General features: G+C 49.7%; 1 protein-coding gene across 1 annotated transcript in view; it reads right to left on the bottom strand.

Annotated features, from left to right (window-relative positions):
* The window catches only part of SMIM14 (small integral membrane protein 14), a 91,393-nt gene that overhangs the window by 49,680 nt on the left and 19,237 nt on the right, over positions 1 to 22,476 (bottom strand). The window contains exons 2-3 of the mRNA XM_075567776.1: positions 15,833 to 15,934; positions 1,209 to 1,257 (exon numbers count right to left, since the gene is read on the bottom strand). Coding sequence (XP_075423891.1) covers positions 1,209 to 1,257; positions 15,833 to 15,907 — 124 coding nt within the window. The 5' untranslated portion in view covers positions 15,908 to 15,934. The remainder of the gene's footprint in view (positions 1 to 1,208; positions 1,258 to 15,832; positions 15,935 to 22,476) is intronic.

The raw sequence follows: 22,476 nt of genomic DNA, 5'->3' as shown, positions 1-22,476 counted from the left end.
GCAGGTCCAAGATTAGGAGAGATATCACAAGCAGCAAGAAGGAGTAGAGAGAGAAAGGAGCCGAGAAGAGGATTTGTGAGAGTGCTTTTTATTGAGGGATGCAGAAGTAGCTGGGATAGAAGAAAGCAAATAGTAGTGCAGTGTGTGGGCACAGGTGGAGGGAAGGAGAGATGGAGATGTGATAAAAAGGAGGAGCGTGGGTAAATTGGAGAGAATAGAAAAGAGTGAGGAGACAGCAAACAGAAACAGCAATATGGAGGGCATATTGGGATGCAGTGCAGGTGGCGGAGAGAGAAAGGTAGGAGGAGAGAGTTCCCAGGTATTGGAGGATATGAGGAGTATGAATTGAGAGCAGATGTATGAGTGAGGCGGGTATAGTATGTTAGGTAAAAGCAGCTTATGAAGTTACAGTCTTATAGTTGTGCATAAATAGTCAGAGTATTTAATGAGGAAAGATCTCACATTAGCAAAGTTGTTGTTGTTGAAGTGATGAATCCAGCTCGTATTTTCTTGTTCAACTCCAATGTTAACACTTCAGACACTTTACATGTGACACTTAGCATGTAACACAGCCAATGCAGGTTTACTTAAATACTGTAACATAATCACATGACAATAAGAAAGGAAGGGAGGGGATTTGACTAAGACAGACAGGAGGTGTTAATTTGATAAATGTATGTTGCACTGGGGTGAGATTGATAGGAAAAGAGAACCTCTGTGAAGAAATTATTTAGAATCTGTTAGTCCAGACGTGTGTGTGTATATATGTATAAATTAATAGAAAAGATGAAACTTCCAAAGATGATAACTCCAATGTAACTCTTCAGATACTCAACATGTAGCCCAGTCAAATACCAATATGTTACCATGTGCATTGCAGCCCCCAGGCAGTGAAGAGTTTAACATAAAAGAACAAAAAAGGTGCAACTCGACACAAAGAAAAACAAACAAAAACAAAACATGAATTCAGTAGGCAGGTTATTATAAACTGACTAGAAGCAGAATGTTGAGCCAGACAACGGCAACATTACATTTACATGTCATTTCGATTGTATTTAATAAATGCAGGTATGATTTTGAACAAGGATTATGAGGGCCATTTTGTTTGGCTACTTAGGTTTTGGTTTCCTGGGCACACAACACCTGGTCATCAGATAAGAGACTTTAATCGCCCCCCAGAACATGCCAGCAGTGATAGAGATACTCACGTTCTTGGAAGCATTCTGTGTCTGTGCAGTACGACTGAGATTGTCTTAGCTAAAAGAATCAAAATAGCGTTTTAGAGAAGAACACAATAACAGGGCCCATATGAAAAATAAATCATATTTGTTACCATGCCATAAAAATAAATAAAAAAATGTCACCCAAATTTGTACCCATTTTTTCTTAAGCAGTGTGAAAGTTTGTTCATATAGTGCCAGGTGCCTGTAATGCATGGTTCTCTCTTTTCCTGACTACAGGGAAGATAGCATTTTCTAACATAAGAATATTAGCTTCAAGCAGTACCTCAATAAGCAGATAAACATATCTAACCAAGCACACGAAAGAACATAATTAGCCACACACTGATGCCTTTTAAGCTAAAACAGACGGCTTAATAATTTAAGGGGTGAGTAAGCAATAGTTCCCAGGTACAAACCTAGAGGGGAAAAAACAGCATCAAATCTATCCAAGAATAAAACCACGTGATCTTAAATCAGTAGTCACCCCTACTTGTTTGTGTTATTTGAATGGCACACTAAAAAGTAAATTTCCCAAGAATCGGAGGATTCCTGGAAGTGACAGTAACGTAGATCAGGTCTGAAGGACACTGTTACGAATATGGGAACTGCACTGTTATTGTCCTAATTTTGCAGTTGAGTCAACTGATAAATAACCCTCCTTACAATATAGAGAAAACATTTGGCATTTACCAAGACAGGACCCACAGACTGTGTATGTCCTTTAAAATGTCTGTGACGATGGGGAGGATTTGGCCCGGGATTAAAGGGGTTACTCCCCAATTGGCCACCCTCTAACCTCACCAGGGAGACAAGGGGTTAACTGGGCTAAGGTCCAGAAATGTGATTTAACCCTTGTTATAACATGAAAATGTGTATTCCTGTTCCCAGGTTTTATTGTTATATCAGTGTCTGCATCACACACACACTAGGATCCATCCGGGAGTACAAGGGTTAATAGTTCTTGAATGATTATAGCCCTTTGTGTAATTTTCCCGCCTTTTCAGGCACCATTTTGCTGGGTCCCATAGGCCGCCATTAGGGCTCAATGCATTCTAATGGCGAATCTTGCTGTTTTGGTCCTGTTTCCTGTGAAGACCAGCAGATGGCGTCCGAGAGGAGGAGCGGCGGTTTCCCATTGTAAGTCAATGGGCCCATTGACTTCAATGGAGATTCTTCGAAGGAGCTTTTCAGGAACGAGTTGGCTGCCGTCCAAACCACAAAACCGCAAAGCGGATACATTTTCAATAAGAGAGCTTTGATCACTTAACAGTCAAGTTCAACGACAAGTGAGGTGCAATAAACAGTTCTAGAGCACATAGAAATAAAATTCTTTTTGCCCCTAGTTCCTAGACCTCCCCCCACTCGACCACAACCGGGTCCCCGTATCCTGGACCCCCGATAAGGGTCAAACCGAGAAGAGCGGGTCGCGCCATAGGTTCCAATGGCGGCGGCAGAAACAGCTCAAGAAAACGGCTAAGTGTCAAAAGCTGAAATTTGGGAATCCATAGCTCTGGTTCCGGAGGGTCCAGAGGATCAGGGTTTGGGGTACCTGTAGTCACTGCTCTGGCATCGCTGCTGAACCATCCTTGACCCTCTTGGACCAACCCGACGGAGTATGGACCCCCTTCAAAGTTTGGGACTTTTCCCATAGACTCCAATGGCGGCCAATCTCCATTGACCGGCTATGGCGGAAAACCCCCATTGACTTCAACGGCGGCGCAGCCCCGTTGAAAGTCTATGGCGGTGGATTCCCATAGCCGCCAACGGCGGCGGTTTGCCATTGAAAGTCTATGGCGACGGAGCCCGTTGTTTTCAATGGGGATTTAGTGAAAAAACGTGATTTCATTTACAGCGGAGTTTTTTGTATTAAAATAGGAAACGGTTTAAGGTGTATTTGTGTAACTCCGGTTCCGAAGGTCGTACCAAGTCGCAAATTGGACCATAGGGTGTCCCAGTTCCGGCATTGAGAACTGGGAAGTTTGGACCCAACGGAACCGGATATTTTAATATGTTTGTGTTTTATCTTTAATGCTGTGTCCCAAAGCAGGGATAAAACCCAGAGGAAATTCCTTTGCATACCAGGGTAGCATATGGCCAGAGAGGCGACCCAATGTCTAGGACTTAAGTATTGTTCAAAGGATTTTGTCACCCTCACTGTTTACCTGAGGGCGGAGACGGCTCAAACCAGAGCAGTCTTTAAGTGTCCCATTTAACACCTTACAACAAAGCGTATCCTGCCAGGAATTCCGTTTAGTAGACTGGCTGGCATCCCTGATGCAAATGTGGGGCTACAGAAATGAGACCCCAGAGTTCTAATGCGCATGTGCCAACTAGCAGGGGGGCATGGATCAAAATGTGTTCCCATGTTAGTGAGTGGCTAGAGGTAATTGAAAACCAATCACCTGTACTTAATGTTAAGGATAGGGTCACAAAAGGTATATAATCTGTGGTCAACCCTTTATCCTGTGTTCATCTATACCATCTTGATTGCTGAGAGAAACGCTATGCAATGTCTTCATGCCAGAGGTCTTTCATGTCTTTGGTGTCTTGATGACTATGAAGATTGCTGTATGAACTGCCAGTCCAGATATGACTGTTTCATCATTTCCATTTTAAGTAAGTGTCCATATTTTGCCTGTTATTTGTATATATGTTGTGTTCACCTGTATCAAGGAATAACTTATATTTTATCATATCCAAGGCTCGTCCCAGTTCAACCCAGTTAAATATATTATATATATTTTGGTGTAAATTACAGCCTGTCATAAGCTATCGTCACAATGTCTCACCACTTATACATTCTCAGACAGATACAAATCAAATATGTTTATTAATATAACTTGGGCACTAATATTCCCTGTCTGTGTATACACATCTGTAAACTGTATGTATTTCTCCAAGGATGTCTGCACATCCCCCTGTGATAGGCTGAACAGCCTGTCACTCATCCAAGGAGAGTCAAGGCGATTGCATATCCCTCCCCCTCTGTGATAGGCCTGTCACTCACTCAGGGACAGCCAATGCGACTGCACATCCTGTATAATTAGACTCCACATTGGCTGTGTAACATCTTCAATGTCACATATGAAGTGTTTGGAGTTTGAATTTGAGGTGAAGAATACAAGAATTGGACTCTGACCTTCATCATCAACCCTGCAACTGCGAGAACTTGGCTTTCTAAATGCTCTGACAACTTTTTCACATCTAATGACTAACTTTATAAGCTGCTGATTAACCTTCAGTGCTTCACTGCCCTCCCAGGCCTGATTTACACACTGCTCTTCTACATCCTACTCCTCATCTTCAATACCTGGGAACTGTCTCCTCCTACCTCTCATTATGCCTCCCTATTGCTTTTTCTGTGTGCCGTTTCCTTGCTCCTTTGTAAACTTATCTGTTCTCTCGAACTTCCCCACTCTCCTCCTATCACATTTCTTCGTCTCTCCTGCCCTCCAGCTATGCTGGTGCCTTTACACTGCATCGCTATGTACACACCTTTCCCAATAACTTCTACACCCCTCAATACAAAGCACCCCACAAATCCAATTCTCATCACCTCCTCTCTCTACTTCTCCTTGCTGCCGGGGATCTCTTTCCTAATCCTGGACTCAGCCAAATACACACTTGCTCTCGCCCACGCATCCCTGCCACCTCTTTCCCCGTTAATAGTGTTAACCTCTGATTTAATACCGGCTAACCTTAAAACACACCACTCAAAAGAATCATTCCAATACCCTGTACTCATGGCTACTGTCCCACACCCATAATCGCTACCTACCAACTATTGTGGCCAAGCACTGCCATCTACTGCACTTAGTCTCTCAACATACCACTTAGGCCTCGGCCAGGCTCTTCGCTTGCGCGCTGAGGCGCGCTGAGGCTCAGGGAAAGCGGGTGCTTTCCCTGGCCTTGCGGTTGCTTGCCCTGCGCGCCATCAGGGGGCGGGCCGGGGGCGGGCCAGTGACGTCACGGAGCTGGTTCGCCCTCATTGGGCGAACCGCTCACGTGACTGGCCCTGCGCTCCAGCAAGCGCTTGATTTTTAAAATTGCCTAAGACCTACGCTTCCGCAAGCGCGCGGAAGCGTAGGCGAGCCCCTGGTAAAGCCGCTCTAATTGCGGCTGTAGGGGCTCAGTGGCAAGCATGAGCAAGCATCAGCACGCTTCAGCACGCTTCAGCGAGCAAGCGCTTACCATGGACGAGGCCTTTGATTGTAAGCTCTCCAGTGCAGGTATTTCCTTTCTTATTGTCTGACTTTGCTGCGTTTATTGTATTATTATAATTCCCTGTACTGTATTGTCTTTGTAAAGTGCGTAGTACATTGTCAGCGCTGTAGAAATAAAAGATAGATAGATAGCAATGAGAGGAATGAACCTCAGTGTGTGGCGCTACTAGCCCAGTAGACACGCGTGCATCACGCGGAGGCATCCACATTAACCCTTGATGTACCGGAGTCCTGAGTATAAAGCAGAAAGCTGTAGCTGTAGCGAATTAAGCCCATGAGCAATCACATAGGTATAGGGAAAAGCTGACCACGGCGATCATGAGGTCCCCCGACGGGAACCAGCAGACCCCCGCAATGCCAGACCAAATCCCCTAGTGACGTGCAATAACGCAGCATACAGTTTAATGATTTGGGGTACTCACAAAATAAACCGCTGGTGAATCGAAGACATCCGGTAGCAGCAGCGTGCATCCACAGGTGAGTGCAGGATAAGGAAAAAGGAAAACTAAGAGCACTGCAAAAAGCGTAGAACTGGAGGCCAATAGAAAAAATAACAAAAACTTTATTGAAACATGCCTAGTTTAAAAAGAGAAACCTCTAACGCGTTTCTTTGATAAAGCGCCCTTGGCAAGAAACGCGTTAGAGGTTTCTCTTTTTAAACTAGGCATGTTTCAATAAAGTTTTTGTTATTTTTTCTATTGGCGTCCAGTTCCACGCTTTTTACTGTGCTCATAGTTTTCCTTTTTCCTTAGATAAATAGATAGATATACACATACATCCCTCCCCCTCTGTGATAGACTGAGCGGTCTCTCATACACCCAGGAATCTGAGGGAGGGGATTTTAATGGCAGTGGAGTCAGCAAAGAGAGGAAGCGACATGAGATGCATAGGAGCAGAGGGTAGTGTGCACAGAGAGATGTTAACATAGTAAAGTAGGGAGTGCACAGAGAGGGGTGGATAAAGTGCAAAGAGGTGCAGAGCATGATGACGGGGAAGGGGAGACAGCAGGGGGGTAGGAAAGACAGGGAGAGACAGCAAGGAGAGCAGTGTGCACCTGGGGAGGAAAGATAGCAAAATGAGTAGGAGGAAACAGAGACAGCAAGGGGAGGCGAAGACAGATGAGTAGGAGAGGAGGGAGTGTAGTGTGCACAGAGGAGCTGCACAGAAAGGCAGGGAGTGGAAAGAAGGGAGGAGAGAGTGCAAAGAGGAGCATGGCATGATGGAGGAGAGAGTAAGGCTTGTCCCATAGTAGATGCGGGCGCGCGCCTGTGCGAACGCGCGTGCACATGACGCACGCTTTTTGTGTGTATGCTGTGAGTGAAGGTACTGTGTGTGTGGTGTGTGGTGTGTAGAGATTGTGTGTTAATAATTAATTAAAAAAATAATAATTTTTATTACACACTGTAGGCGGACGCTCACAGAGGTATGCAAGGGAGACTGATTATAGTGAAATTAAATAAGCCTTTTATTGCGCCTGTTTCCTTAACATCAGGAAACCATCCAAACAAGGGGTAAACAAAGCTTCGATTCCCTTGGGAGTATTTCTAGTGAAATACTATGCAGTTCACAACTCCCTTAGATAAGCATGTCTCCCAGCCCCAAACATATAGCATGAAATAAGCAGATATAGAAAGTCTCATAAATGAAAGTCTTATCTGTTCCTTGTGGTTTGGAGGGAAAATCTTCTCTGTCCCTGGTTCAGCTCCCTTTTCCTCAGGGTGTGTCAGCATTCAGGATTAGAAGTTTCCCCTGTGTCTTGAAAGCAGCTCTGCTGTTTCTTCTGGCAGGGCTCAAGACTGTTTGTCTCCAAGTTCAGCTCAGGTGTGAGCTAAGGAGTCTCACTTCCTGTCTCAAAAGACAGGCTTTTCTAAGCCATCTAATCAGGAAGGTGGTGTTTGTTAATTGACCACCAGCAGTTAACCACCACACTGCTGGATTAGAGGTACATTACCTGAACAGGGATAACTCCCCTGTTACATACCTCCCCTGTTTGTGGGAAGCTCGGGCTTGCCACGGCCAAAGCCCATCCTTCCACTCTCATTCTAGATATCTCTGTGACTTGAATGAGAGTGGATGGAGGAAGAGAACCCTCAGTCCTGCTGGGATTGGAGCCCTTTCTCCAGTTTATTCGTGTCTCCTCCTGAAGGTGCTTAAGATCAGCACTCCTCAGTCGCTTGAGGAGGACTTTTTCTAAGTATAGTCTTTTTGCTACGTGCGCGGTCATGAGATTTCCCTCGCGTCGGGTGCTCGTCTTATTGTAGGCATACTGTATGGCAGCAGTTGCAGAGCGTTTAAAAACAGCCCTTTGAGTTTTCCGCTCTTGAAACTGTCTCTCTGCCCTTTTCCCTCTCAATGGGGTTGCTAGTTCAGCCTCTTTGGGGTTAAGTTGCAATTTCACACCCACTTCCAGAGAATGTCCCATCTTTTCAGCTTCATCAGCTAAGGATTCTTCTGGTTTCGATTCAGCACGTGTACCTTCTTTTGTTGCCTGTTGGGTGGCTGAAGGTTTTGCTAGTGCTTGTTTAGGTGGTTCACATTTTGCAACCTTGTCTTTTAGATGAGCGGTATTCCCAGCTCTCACTGTACCCTTGCCTTCATGGGTTTTTGAGGCTGTGGGATACTGACGCTTAGTCAGGGTCAATACTTGTCCTTGTAGGACTGTAATCTCATCCGCGAGAGACCCCTGTTTTTTGAGTGCATCTTGCAGTCTCTTCTCAGGGAATTTATCTGCACGCTTTGCTTTCTCTGAGCTTGCTTCCACATTTTTATTGCATTGTGAAGCACTATGAATTTCTTTGCTCGGGCCACAGTTACTTGTTTTAGTTTCTGGACCTTCTTGTGCTCCCTTTTGTGCCGGGTCACCTGGGTTCTAAGCTTGGTCTCTTGCGTTGCTTGGTGACGCTCGGGTTAGCCTTCAGTTTCTCATGCTGCTTTGCGGGGACATACTGGGTCATCAGACCTTCCTGCAGCACTTGAATTTCTTTAACAGCCTGCAGATTTTCTTCCTGCAGAGTTCGCTGCTTCTCCTCGGCCTTCTCGACGTTGGTTCTGCAGACGGTGATCTGCTTCAAACTTCTCACCTTCCAAAAGTCTATTTATTTCCTTAAGCTCGTGTAGCTTTTCATTCTTTTCCTTGACTTCGTCTGTCAACTGAAAATGTTCTTCTTTGAGTTTTAATTTTTTTCTTTGTAATCTTGAATTTTCTCCTTTTTCAGTCTCTGTACTATTCAGGGCCTCTTTGCAGTCCTCCTTCCATTTACGCACATCTGCTTTGGGAATGACAGTCTCCTGGCGTGAGACTTCCTTCTCTAGGTTGAGGGTCTGAAGCTCCTTCTGAGAGACTTTGAGATCTGTATCAAGATTGACAATAGTTTCTTTAGATATGTCCAGCTCCTCAGTGAGACGGTGTAGTTCCTTTCTGGAAACTTCCAGATCTGTGCGGCAGCTGTTGTTCTCATGATGTGAGGCATCCAGTGCTCTGCGGAGTGTCTGAGCCTCTTTCTGAGATACGTCCACCTCTGTCCGGACATTGTTGACCTCCTGTTGTGAGGCATTCAGCTCTACGCGAAGAGTGTGAACCTCTTGCTGAAAGACTGTCATCTGCTTTAGTGCCTCCTCATACTTCCGCTTCAGCTTAGTCATCATTTTATCAGATTGGCTCTGCTTTTCATCCATGGCGGAAATAGTAGCATTTGCAGTATCTAGCTCAGTTTTGAGATCGTCCAATTCTGTCCTGGCTGCAGAGTACATTGCGAGCACATGTTCCTGTAGCTTCACGTTATTTTTCAGTAGCTCCGCGTAACCATCTTTCTTTTGTTTCAATTGTTCACGGAGTATATCACAGTCACGCCTGGCATTTTTCAGGGCATCCTCAGGGCTGGTCAAGGGATCGACACGCACTGGTTCTGGCTCCGCTTCCCTGGGATGGTTGGTTGAGGGTTCCTCACTGTTGGCACCAGACAGACACTTCTTTGGGGTACACGACTTCTGCCTTGGGCCCTCTGGATATTCGGTTAACCGCAGACGAATTCTCCATTTTCTCTAGGCTGCAAGGCAACTCGGCCCCCCTTTTCCTCCACAGGATCTGCGGACGTATCTGTTCCTTCCACGGTAAGTGAAGAACCGCTTTTCTTTTTCCGCCTTTTTGATTTGGATAACAGCGTCCCTTCAGGGATACTGGGGTCTCCATCTTCATTTGAAATTTTAGCAGCGTCACTGGATCCACCCGGCTTTTCTTGCAACTGTAATAGCTGACGGAAATATTCGGTGATCCACTGCTCCCGCTCTTTCTCCTGCTGATCATATTCGTCATCAAAGGGAGCGGTCTTTTCGGTTCGTGCCGAGTTCAGGCACCCCCACCATTCTTGGGGTGTTTTGTGGGTGTGACTCGGTTCGGGTTCCCCGTAAGAGATGTCTTCCTCTTTATTGGACTGGAAAAGCCACTCTTCCGTGGGGTAGGGCTCATTACAGGAACGCTGCATCTTGTCCTCCATTTTTAGGCTACCAGGTGTAATTTTCTTCCTACCTCAGGAGGCGCTATTGCAGCTGTTGCCACTGTATTTGCTAGAACCCCCAATTGTGGTAGTCCTACAGGTGTGCATATTTTGCTTGTAGAGGTCGTAGCTCTCACAGGCATCTCTGTAGACTTTTTCTTTCTTGAATAAGTTTTACAATATCAGCAGTACTGTGCACGCATTTTCTCTCATCAGGTATACAGAATGTGCAGTTGCTAGGTAAAAATGTCTATTTGCTTTACACCATTTACTTTCTAGGTGTAATCTCTCATTAGGTATGCTGGATGTGTAGTTGCTAGGTAAAAACTTCTGTTTGCTTTACACCATTTACTTGCTAGGTACAATCTCTCTGCTTTAACCAAATAATGTGATTTTCTGCTTGAGTTCAGTCTCAGCTTTGGGTATTATGACATTCACTCTTCACACTTTGGGATACCTTTTACACAGTTCAGCAATTCCTTTTTTATAGTAGGCAATTTTACCCTCAGCACTTGTTTACTGAAAATTCCCCTGCTTCAGCACAGTCTTGCATCAATTTTCATATTTTTCTGCATATACTCCATTCACAACTGGTAGTCCTATGCGGTGTGGCAGCCTTTACTTGCAGAATCAGTACCGCTCATGGGTCACCATCTGTATTCACTGCTTCAGCTAAACATTTGAAAATAACAAACGACTATCCCTTTCAAGGGCTAACTCACTTCTTGAACCCTGACTATGGCTGGAAGACAAACCCCCTATTTCAATGACCATATTACACTTTATTGTGATAGGCAAATAAGGTTTTACCTACTTCAGCAGTCTCTCTCTCTCTGTCCTCTTGGGATTGGGGAAAAGAGTCCATCTGTGGTTTTGTAAGTTTCAGTGCAGTGGTGTGTATCACTTTAACTCTGATCTCTGCTGCATGAGATTTTTTTTTTTTTTTTAAGTTGCTCAGTTTGTAGGCAAAAAGCATAAAAAAAATTCACAGAACAAATCTCCAGTCCCTTCTAACTTCAAAGACCACCTCTCGTCCCACTTCGGACACCATATGTAGGCGGACGCTCACAGAAGTATGCAAGGGAGACTGATTATAGTGAAATTAAATAAGCCTTTTATTGCGCCTGTTTCCTTAACATCAGGAAACCATCCAAACAAGGGGTAAACAAAGCTTCTATTCACTTGGGAGTATTTCTAGTGAAATACTATGCAGTTCACAACTCCCTTAGATAAGCATGTCTCCCAGCCCCAAACATATAGCATGAAATAAGCAGATATAGAAAGTCTCATAAATGAAAGTCTTATCTGTTCCTTGTGGTTTGGAGGGGAAATCTTCTCTGTCCCTGGTTCAGCTCCCTTTTCCTCAGGGTGTGTCAGCATTCAGGTTTAGAAGTTTCCCTTGTGTCTTGAAAGCAGCTCTGCTGTTTCTTCTTGCAGGGCTCAAGACTGTTTGTCTCCAAGTTCAGCTCAGGTGTGAGCTAAGGAGTCTCACTTCCTGTCTCAAAAGACAGGCTTTTCTAAGACATCTAATCAGGCAGGTGGTGTTTGTTAATTGACCACGAGCAGTTAACCACCACACTGCTGGATTAGAGGTACATTACCTGAACAGGGATAACTCCCCTGTTACACACACACACACACACAATTCATTCTTTTCACCATCTTCTCCCCTGTCAGCTGGCTCCACGCTCACTGCCGTGCACGGCCCTATTATAGAAAGGCTGACTAACCTCAGCCTAAGGTGGGGAAGAGGTGACGAGACAGCAAGGCATTACAGGCAGGGATGAAAACAAAGAGTAATGTTTAATTCAGGGGTGAGCAAACTTTTTATGTCGAGCCCCCCTTTTAATCAATGAAATTTCTCGGGCCCCCCCCTGCGTGATGTAATTAAAACCACATGAAAAAAAAGCCCTTTTTAAACAGTAAACAGTGTAAATACAAATATGTCTAAGGTCGCGCGTATAGTGCCCGCGACGGAGACGTGTAATGTCACCCGTCGCCGCTAGCTAAAGTTGTATTTCGCTTTGTGGCGGCGCGGGCGACCAGGCCATTGATTGGTTCAGGGGCTGTCACATGAGGCGACAGCCCCTGAAAAATCAAATATTGCCGGCTTCAAAAAATCGCATCGCCCCGTCGCGCTTACTATAAGTGCACGCGGCAGCAACAATGCATTTGTTTTCGGGCGACGTCGCATAGCCAGCACTATAAGCGCAGTCTAAATACTTACATATTTCAACAGCTCACTCTTGCAAAATTAGGCTGCGTCCACGCTGCCGCTGAGAGCGGTGACATCACCAACTCTCCAAGCATGAGCACAGGGTGTCCTCCATAATTTTGCAAGCACGAACGGGGAAGTGTTTTCACTTTTTTTTTCCTGTATATTCACCGTATGATTGCTATAGTGGCAGCCTACCCTTTCACTTGCAGAGGATCGCAGCGAAGCAGGTTGCCAGCGGAGGAGAGCAGGAACACAGCGCTATTGCAGGGCAGACACCGGAAGGAGGGGCGATTGACATCACAGCGCTCGCACATACTCCTTCCTCCCCCGTACCTCCGAATCACGTGGCCGCCACCTGCACTATCCTGTTCGGCCGCCCGCGCACATCTTCGGCTGCCCGCGCACATCTTCTTGGCCGCCCGCGCACATCTTTTTTGCCTGCGCACCGCCTAAATAATCTTGCGCCCGAAGCGCCCCCCCCTCAATTTGTGCACCGCTGCATTTAATCACACAATCACAGACAACACACACACACTCAAACCCCCCCCCCCTACACACTCAAACCCCCCCCACAAACCCACACACACACACACAACCCCACACACACACACAACCCCCCCACACACACACACACAACCCCACACACACACAACCCCACACACACACACACACACACACAACCCAACCCCACACACACACACACACAACCCCCCACACACACACAACCCCCCCACACACACACAACCCCCCCCACACACACACAACCCCCCCCCACACACACACAACCCCCCACACACACACAACCCCCCACACACACACAACCCCCCACACACACAACCCCACACACACACAACCCCACACACACACAACCCCACACACACACAACCCCACACACACAACCCCACACCTGGTAGGTGGGGGGAGGGAGTAACCAAGCCTGCTCAGGTCCCCCCATGTGCTGCTGAAAACGGGCGGCTGACAGGAGGAGGAGGGCTTGTCTGTGTGCAGGAAAGGCCCAGCAGCAAGGCCCCGCCCCTTCTGCAAGACACAGCAGAGAAGCAGCAGCATGGACCTTCTGGCCGCCCATGCACAGCTCTGCCCGCCCCCAGGTTTCCCCGCACGCAGCCTACGCCCCCCTAAATAATCTTGCGGCCCCCCAGTTTGCGCACCGCTGGTTTAATTAATAACCTTTCAGATCTCCTAGATTGGTATATGTTACACAGGGTACAACTAGTGTGTGTGTAATAACAAAGTGATAGACTCACCATGAATTTGAAAAAAAAAAAAATGTTTTATTAGCCCAAGGCCTTTTTTTTTTGCATATCCCTTTGTTGGTTTTGTACAGTACCACATATGCACTCTGATAGCAGCACCCTCTCCAGCAGTCCGGCTTATACTTGTTAAGCGTGTGAGATATAGATATATATTGTGATGTCTGCATCACATTGCAGTATCTTTTAGTCCCAGATTAAGGCCGGAAACATTGTATTTCTCTACACTGTGTTTATTTACAGGGTTACATTATACATCAACAGGCCCACCGTTCCTTTAAGTCAAAACAAATCATAAAAATAACACCTACTCCTTCATCGGAGTTTAACTACACAGTAGCTGCAGCCCTCTCTAAAGGTAGCCGCCAGCTAAGCTGCTTGTCGGCTCAAAACATGTACTAGTGTCTCTAAACAATATACACAGTCTCTTCACATCAATATAGTTTTTATCTCCCATCTGTTTCCATTGGGGCTCCAGGTAATTCTCTCTGGACCCTGCGAGAGTTCAGAGAATCCCTTTGTAGTTCCATTATCCTGGACAGAACACCCCTGCTTCAGTGCAGTCTCACATCCTTCCTTCTTTCTGGGATTACAACCCAGGCAGTCCCAGCAGGCTCCGCAACCACTGTCCAGCGAGCCTAGGGACTGTGCTAGCCTTTTCCTAGCTGGGCAGAAGTATCTCTCCCTTCTCTGGGGAAAGCAGTCTCTCTGAAGGTAGCTCTCTGTGTCTGCCGTTTACACTTCCTTGTTCAATCAAGAGTTCTGCAGATGCAACTAGGGGAGGTTAACTGCTTGCATGCTGGAAAGCATACTAGCTGCACCACTCAAGCCTATACAGAGACAGTGATTGTATCACAATATATATACCAATTAGGCCCGGGCTTAGGGCGGCAAAATTTTGGGGTGGCAAAAATTTCCGCCCCATATGCATTTGCCGCGTTCTCAGGCCTAATGGGAATGCACTTACATGTGTCCTGCCACCATGATGTGGCGTTACCATGACAATGAGACGCCGTGCACCGTCACGTTGATGACGTCCGTGGCATCATTTGACGCCTGGATTCCAAAAGAGATGTAAGGCGGCACCAAGGAGGTGGACGACACATGTAAGTGCCTAGGGGCGGCGAATCTTGAAATAAAATACACATACATACATACAATATTTCTACACTGCTGTCCTGGAACCAGATTCCATATTCCTCTGTTCCCCTTTACAGCTTGGGATTTATTTCTTCCTAGTTTGGCTGTCTGTTATTTTCCCTGTCTCAGCAGCTTGCTGCATGTGAAAAGGCAACATTATTGCTACATGTTGTTTACACAGCCTGTGTTGGTTGCCTGCAGCTCATATTCTCATAGCTGAGTGGGCTATTCCTACCCCCCTGTCCTTGCTGACAGTTAGTATAGTCTCACTTCCCATCTAGTGTGACCCTTGCTCCTCACTTCCTTTTCACCCTGGACTCTGAGTGAGTAACTGCCTGCTATTTACCCCAGCAAGGCCTTTCTGCCTTATCTTGATACACTGCACTTCAGACAGAGAAGCACTCTCTACCTACATTACATCTACAAGCACCTTTCTCCCTGTGATTTTCCCTCAATAAAACTAAGAAAGAGAAAAGGACTTGTTTGTGCTTTGGAAGAGGGGAGACATGAGTTAAGCTTACTGGAACTATTCGTACATCATTCATGACCCTGGTTTCAGGAAAACTGCTATAAATTAGCAATGGGGCAAAATGTTACTAATGCATGGCTATACAGTATAGTGATGCCAGTGATGAAGTGCAGAACTGAAGCAGTCTCACTGTGCATTTTTATAGAGATGGTTAGATTTTGGCAGGCTTGCTATATTTCCTTAAAGTTCCAGATTTGGCATTTTCTCCTAGGTTATGCTAGTCAATACCAGTGCTCATGGACACCCTGTAACATCAATGCACATCTAGGAAGAAGTGTGTGCGTGTACCTGCATATCTCAGAACACATTGCTTTAGTTAATACATTCCCAACTCCTTCTAGAACTACTTCCTACTAGCTAGCACAACATGGGACAAATGAGGAGAAGCGTTACATTATTGCAGAATGAAAAGTACAACGTAATCATCTTTTCTTTACAGTAAAAATAGTATTTGTAGCTTTTCATAGGCATCTCCCTAGGTGCTCCAACCCAGGGGTGGCCAACTACAGTCCTGAAGGGCCACCAATAGGCCAGGTACAAGGGATATCCCTGCTTCATTCCGACAGCCACCTGTGCTGAAGCAGGGATATCTGTAAAACCTGATCTGTTGGTGGCCCTTCAGGGCTGGAGTTGGCCACCACTGCTCCAACCCCTTGGAGAGGGCCTGTGGCAGCCACAGTGTTCACTTTGGGAAAGGTTTTAATAAAGCACACAAAGTTTAAGTGAGATTCTCACCAGGTTGATCAGTCTCCGCATTGCATAGTCATGGGAGCAGATGCATTCGCAGGGATCATAATTGTCCTCCGCCATCCTCGCCTTTCAGTCGTCTAGAGCAACCTGCAAAAGACATCGATACTGAAAACATTTCTGTGCACGGAATTCAAGAGACTTAAATTAAACTAGATGTACCTGGTGTAACATATGCAGATCTCGAAGATCTGAAAGGTTATTAATCATTACTCTTTGCTTTTACCACTCCCTGTAACATCTTGCCGTCTCTTGTCCCCTCTTCCCCACCTTACTCTCTCCTCCATCATGCCCTGCTCCTCTGCACTCCGTGCATTACTGTGTCTGCTCTTCTCCTTGCTGTATCTCTGTTTCCTCCCCTCTCTTTGCACTCCCTCCTGCCTATGTGCACACTGCTCTCCATTCCCTCCTCGTCCTCCCTTTCTCCTCCTCTCCCTCGGTCTCCTCCTTTCCTTGCTGTCTCTCTCCACCATCATGCTCTGCTCCACTTTGCACTCCCTGCTTACTGTGCTCCTCTGTTCACACTACTCCCACTAATACTCATCTATCTCCACCTCTCCTTGTAGTCTCTGTTTCCTCCTCATCTTGTGATCTTTCCTCCGCCATGTGCACACTGCTCTCTCCGCTATCTGTTTCCTCCCCTCTCCATCATTCCCTGCTCCTCTTTACACTTTCTCCCGCCCTCTCTTTTCACTCCATGCCTTACTGTGTCTGCTCCTCTCTGTGCACACTACTACACACTCCCTTCTCTCCTAATCTGTCTCCACCTCTCCTTGCTGTCTCCCACAGCCATTAAAATACCCTCCTCCGGTTTCCTGGGTGAGTGAGGCCAGGTCCCCGCTGGCTACTGCAGCGCCCGCTGTGGCGGACGCTGCAGGGACAAGAGCCGCCCCACAATGGGGCTGGGCCCGCTGCGAGGGGTGGCCGCCACCCTGCGCCGACAGAAACTCCTGCTCTCAAGAAAATTGAGATCAGGAGTCGCGACGGAGCGCTAGGCCACGCCCCCTGATGGTTCAGCCAATTAGGGCGAACCTGCCGGGTGACATCATGGCCGCGCCCCCGTCACTCTCCCCCCCCCTGTAGTTCTCTGCAGACCGGGGAATTCGGCTGCATGCGCTGCCAACCTCGCAGGCAGCGCAGACACTGGGGTCATAGCCTGAGAGACCGCTCAGTCAGAGAGAGACCAGAGAGAGACATACATACATACATACATAATTTAGTGGTGCACCGAGTACCCGGAATTACCCGGCACATTTGCAGCTAACCGGACTTACCCGGACCCGGTAACTGAAAAGTGGGCCCGCCGCCGGTTAATAGCTGGCTTAAGGGTACTGTCAGGGTAGCTGAAAATAATCTTATTACATACCTTTCTTACCTTTCAGCCAGCGACGGACAACATCAAGGAACAGCAGCAGTGGTCCTGTGGTGGTGGCAGCATCGGAAGTGTCTTCAGCTAGCGTGGGACAGCAGGAATCCATTACACAGCACCGCAGCAGGTAAGCAGTGTGTGTGTGTGAGCTGCCGGGGAACCATGTGAGCTATTGGACACTCCTGCTCCGGTCACATGGTTCCCCGGCTCACACTGCTTACCTGCTGCTGTGCTGTGGAATGGATTCCTGCAGCTCCCACGCCGGCTGAAGACACTTCCGATGCCGACACAGCCACAGGCCCACTGCTGCTGTTCCTAGATGTCACCGCCACCCTGCAGGTAAGTGCCAAACCAGGTACCCGGCCGGGTATAACTATTAATTTTGTCCGGGTACCCGTTTGTTTCCAAACTCACTGCCCGGTACAACACACATAGTTAAGTTATGGAGGGTAAAAAAAGTGACAAAAACCCTCCAAAGTAGAGCATATAGCAAATGGAAATATTACTGTATGCTCGTTTGCAAGTCTTAGACAGGTCTGCAACCCTGCCTTTCACCATTATCACCCAGCACACAGTGTTTCCACTGCAGCAAGGGATTCTGGGAAGTGACATGCAAATGAGCATAGTGACACATTTTGCTTCAAAACCATATGACATGGTCCCCTAAAGCTTATGCTTGCTGCATTGCACAGCTTTTGAGCACAGCCTGGGTTAAGATGCATAGCCAGTAAACCTACCCACATAAAGATAGCCCTATTGTGGGTCAGATGGGACAGAACTAAACAAACTGATGCTAAGCTTATATTATTATTATTTTTTCCAGGTAGCCTTACATGTATAAGCAACCACATGAATACAACAAACAATTACTTTAAACAGGCACTGCCTCCTAGTACCAAAGTTTATTTATGGGAGCAACATTTTTACAATAATAACTTTTATATAGCGCTTTTCTCCCAATGGGACTCAAAAGTGTTTCACAATTACAATAGAGTGCGCGGTACGCTGTATTGTACATAGGAATTTTTTTAAGATACAGTCCCTGCCCCGATGAGCTTACAATCTTTGTTTTTGGTGCTCGAGGCCCAAGGAGATAAAAAGTTCATCGGGATTTGAACCAGACTCCCCTGCTTCACACTTCATGTTGTTATCAGTCAGTGCCTTTTCTCACCGAGCCACCCGTTCAGGGTTAAATTCCGCGGGATTGATGACTTTTTAAAAGATACATTTTACATCTTTAAATGTTAATAAATACTTTCTTTAAAGTTACTTGATAAACACAGAGGCTGCCCCCTCTCCCCTCTCTATTGGTTCTCTGATAAAAAAAAGATAGGGTGGGATAATTGGCAAAAAGTTCCCCATGCCGAGGCCCCCCCGAAAAGCAATACTGTATGTAACTAAATTCTAGAGAGAAACAGAAGTGCCCAAATGTTTGGTTTCAAACTGTTCAATTTAAAAAAGCTAGGCTATTAGATGCAACCTTTCTAAAGGAGCTAAATAAAGTGCTGTACATATACAGTAAAGACACCCAGTATTCAAAGTATCAGCACTAATGTAAAATGAAATTATGGAAATCACGGGATTCCACATCTACAATCCTTGAATTTGTATTTATTTTTTATTTATAAAATGTTTTGCCAGGAATTAACACATTGAGAGTTACCTCTCGTTTTCAAGTATGTCCTGGGCATAGAGCTATGATGACAAATAATACATGGTTACAAATACATAGTTACATAAATGAACAGGGTTATACATTATATACAAGACATTGCATGCACAGGGAATCCCATCCAACACTGGCTGAGCCAGAACCACCAAGCGGCGTAGTTGTACAAGAGCAACTATCCAAAACATATTCATGGCCTGTAAATGGATTAACCATATGAAGTATTTATGCAGTACTAGAAATCTAGCCTGTGCCTGCCCCCTAGTGGTCTGCACGCCAAAGCAGCTGTTATACATCACACTACGGTCAGGATTCGGGATACCCTGGTATCAGAGTTTAGTGTATCTCCCCCGATTAGTATTAATCCTTTAATTATAACACACCAACATATTCCGTAGCGCAGTACAATAGGGTTGGAGGGTGAAAACCATAAAATAACAAATATTAAAGACGAGCTGATATACCCGGCGTTGCCCGGGATTTAATTTTCCCGCTCCCCCCCCCTTCACAGCTGCGTCCCCCCCCCTCCCACGTTCACATGTCCGATTTCCCCCCCCCCCCTTTCCCATCTCTAATTCCCCCCCTCCCCCGCCTTCATAGCTCGGCGTCGGGTCACTGAGGGGGGCGGCCGGGAGGGCTGGGATTCCCCCCCCCCCCTTGACAGCTTGCCGGCAGCTCCCTGGGAGGGCAGGAGGGTTGTAATTCCTCCCCCCCCCCCCCCCTCTTCAGAGCTTAGCGGTGGTGGCTCACTTTTGGTTAGGAATTTCCTCCCCCCCTCCACTTCAGAGCTCGGCAGCAGCAGCTCACTGGGGGGTGGGCAGGAGGGTTGTGATCCCCCCCCGTCAGAGCTTTCCAGTGGCGGATCACGGGGGGGGGGGGCAGGCGGGAGGGTTGTGTGGCGGCGGCCCACTGCGGGTATCTCTGCGGCGGCTGACTTTGGGTGCGGTGTGTGACAGGGGGGGTGGAGGCAGCTGACTTACTGTGGGGCAGGGTTTTCGCTGCACCTACGCACGCACCTACGCACGCACCTACCAGGGTAAAATATTTTTAGCGCACAACTTTAACTTAACTGGTTTCTTATTGGCATACAGAAAAAAAGATTACAATGCAACATGTTTATTTTTATATTTACCACAAAAGACGACTGAGTGGGAGAACGACTGAGTGGACGGACGACTGGGTGGGTGGGTGGACGGACGACTGGGTGGGTGGACGACTGGGTGGGTGGACAGACGACTGGGTGGACGGACGACTGGGTGGGTGGACGACTGGGTTGGTGGGTGGACGGACGACTGGGTGGGTGGGTGGGACGGACGACTGGGTGGGTGGGTGGACGGACGACTGGGTGGGTGGACGACTGGGTGGACGGACGACTGGGTTACGGACGACTGGGTGGGTGGAAGGACAAACGACTGGGTGGGTGGGCGGACGACTGGGTGGGTGGGCGGATGACTGGGTGGGTGGGCGGACGACTGGGCGGACGGACGACTGGACAGACGACTGGGCGGGTTGGCGGACGACTGGGCGGGTGGACGACTGGGCGGGTGGACGACTGGGCGGGCGGACGACTGGGCGGGCAGACGACTGGGCGGGCGGGCGACTGGGCGGGCGACTGGGCGGGCGACTGGCCGGGCGGAAGGACGAATGGGCGGGCGGACGGACGACTGGGAGGGCGGACGGATGGACGACTGGAGGGCGGACGGATGGACGACTGGGCGGGCAGACGACTGGGCGGGCGGACGGACGGACGACTGGGCGGGCGGACAGACGACTGGGCGGGCGGACAGACGACTGGGCGGGCGGACAGACGACTGGGAGGGCGGACAGGCGGGCGGACGACTGGGCGGGCGGACGACTGGCGGCGACTCTGGATGACTGGGCGGGCGGATGGACGACTGGGCGGATGACTGGGCGGCGGACGACTGGGCGGACGGACAAACGACTGGGCGGACGACCGGGCGGGCGGACGGACGACAGGGCGGACGACTGGGCGGGCGGACGGACGACTGGGCGGGCGGACGGGCGGACGACTGGGCGGGCGGACGAATGGGCGGACGACTGGGCGGGCGGGAGGACGACTGGGCGGGCGGGAGGACGACTGGGCGGGCGGGCGGACGACTGGGCGGACGACTGGGCGGGCGGACGACTGGGCGGGCGGACGACTGGTCGGGCGGACGACTGGTCGGGCGGACGACTGGGCGGGCGGACGACTGGACGGGCGGACGACTGGGCGACTGGGCGGGCGGGCGACTGGGCGGGCGGGCGACTGGGCGGGCGGACGACTGGGCGGGCGGGCGACTGGGCGGGCGGGCGGGAGGACGACTGGGCGGGCGGGCGGGCGGACGACTGGGCGGGCGGGCGGGAGGACGACTGGGCGGGCGGGCGGACGACTGGGCGGGCGGGCGGACGACTGGGCGGGCGGGCGGGCGGACGACTGGGCGGGCGGACGACTGGGCGGGCGGACGACTGGGCGGGCGGACGACTGGGCGGGCGGGCGACTGGGCGGCGGGCGACTGGGCGGGCGGGCGACTGGGCGGGCGGGCGACTGGGCGGGCGGGCGACTGGGCGGGCGGGCGACTGGGCGGGCGGGCGACTGGGCGGGCGGGCGACTGGGCGGGCGGGCGACTGGGCGGGTGACCGGGCGGGCGACTCTGGATGACTGGGCGGGCGGACGACTGGCCGGACGGGCGACTGGGCGGACGACTGGGCGGGCGGCTGGACGACTGGGCGGACGGACGGGCGGACGGATGACTGGGCGGACGGACGGACGACTGCGCGGGTGGCCGGACGACTGGGCGGACTGGTTTCTTATTGGCATACAGAAAAAAAGATTACAATGCAACATGTTTATTTTTATATTTACCACAAAAGACGACTGAGTGGGAGAACGACTGAGTGGACGGACGACTGGGTGGACGGACGACTGGGTGGGTGGACGGACGACTGGGTGGGTGGACGGACGACTGGGTGGACAGACGACTGGGTGGGTGGACGGACGACTGGGTGGGTGGGTGGACAACTGGGTGGGTGGGTGGGTGGACGGACGACTGGGTGGGTGGGTGGACGGACGACTTTGGACGACTGGGTGGACGGACGACTGGGTGGGTGGGTGGGTGGATGGACGACTGGGTGGGTGGACGGACAAACGACTGGGTGGACGGACGGACGGACGGACGACTGGGTGGACAGACGACTGGGTGGGCGGGCGGGCGGACGACTGGGTTGGCGGGGCGGACGACTGGGTGGGGGGCGGGCGGACGACTGGGTGGGGGGCGGGCGGACGACTGGGTGGGGGGCGGGCGGACGACTGGGTGGGGGGCGCGGACGACGGTGGCGGGCGGGCGGACGACGACTGGGCGGGCGGACGGACGACTGGGCGGGCGGACGGACGACTGGGCGGGCGGATGGGCGGGCGGACGACTAGGCGGGCGGGCGGACGACTGGGCGGACGACTGGGCGGGCGGGCGGACGACTGGGCGGGCGGGCGGACGACTGGGCGGGCGGGCGGACGACTGGGCGGGCGGGCGGACGACTGGGCGGGCGGGCGGACGACCTGGGCGGGCGGGCGGACGACTGGGCGGGCGGGCGGACGAC

This window comes from Ascaphus truei, chromosome 1 (genome assembly GCF_040206685.1).
Source record: "Ascaphus truei isolate aAscTru1 chromosome 1, aAscTru1.hap1, whole genome shotgun sequence".
NCBI classification, from domain to species: Eukaryota; Metazoa; Chordata; class Amphibia; order Anura; family Ascaphidae; genus Ascaphus; species Ascaphus truei.
The sequence above is the reverse complement of the archived record's forward strand: the minus strand, read 5'-3'. Positions and strand labels throughout refer to the sequence as shown.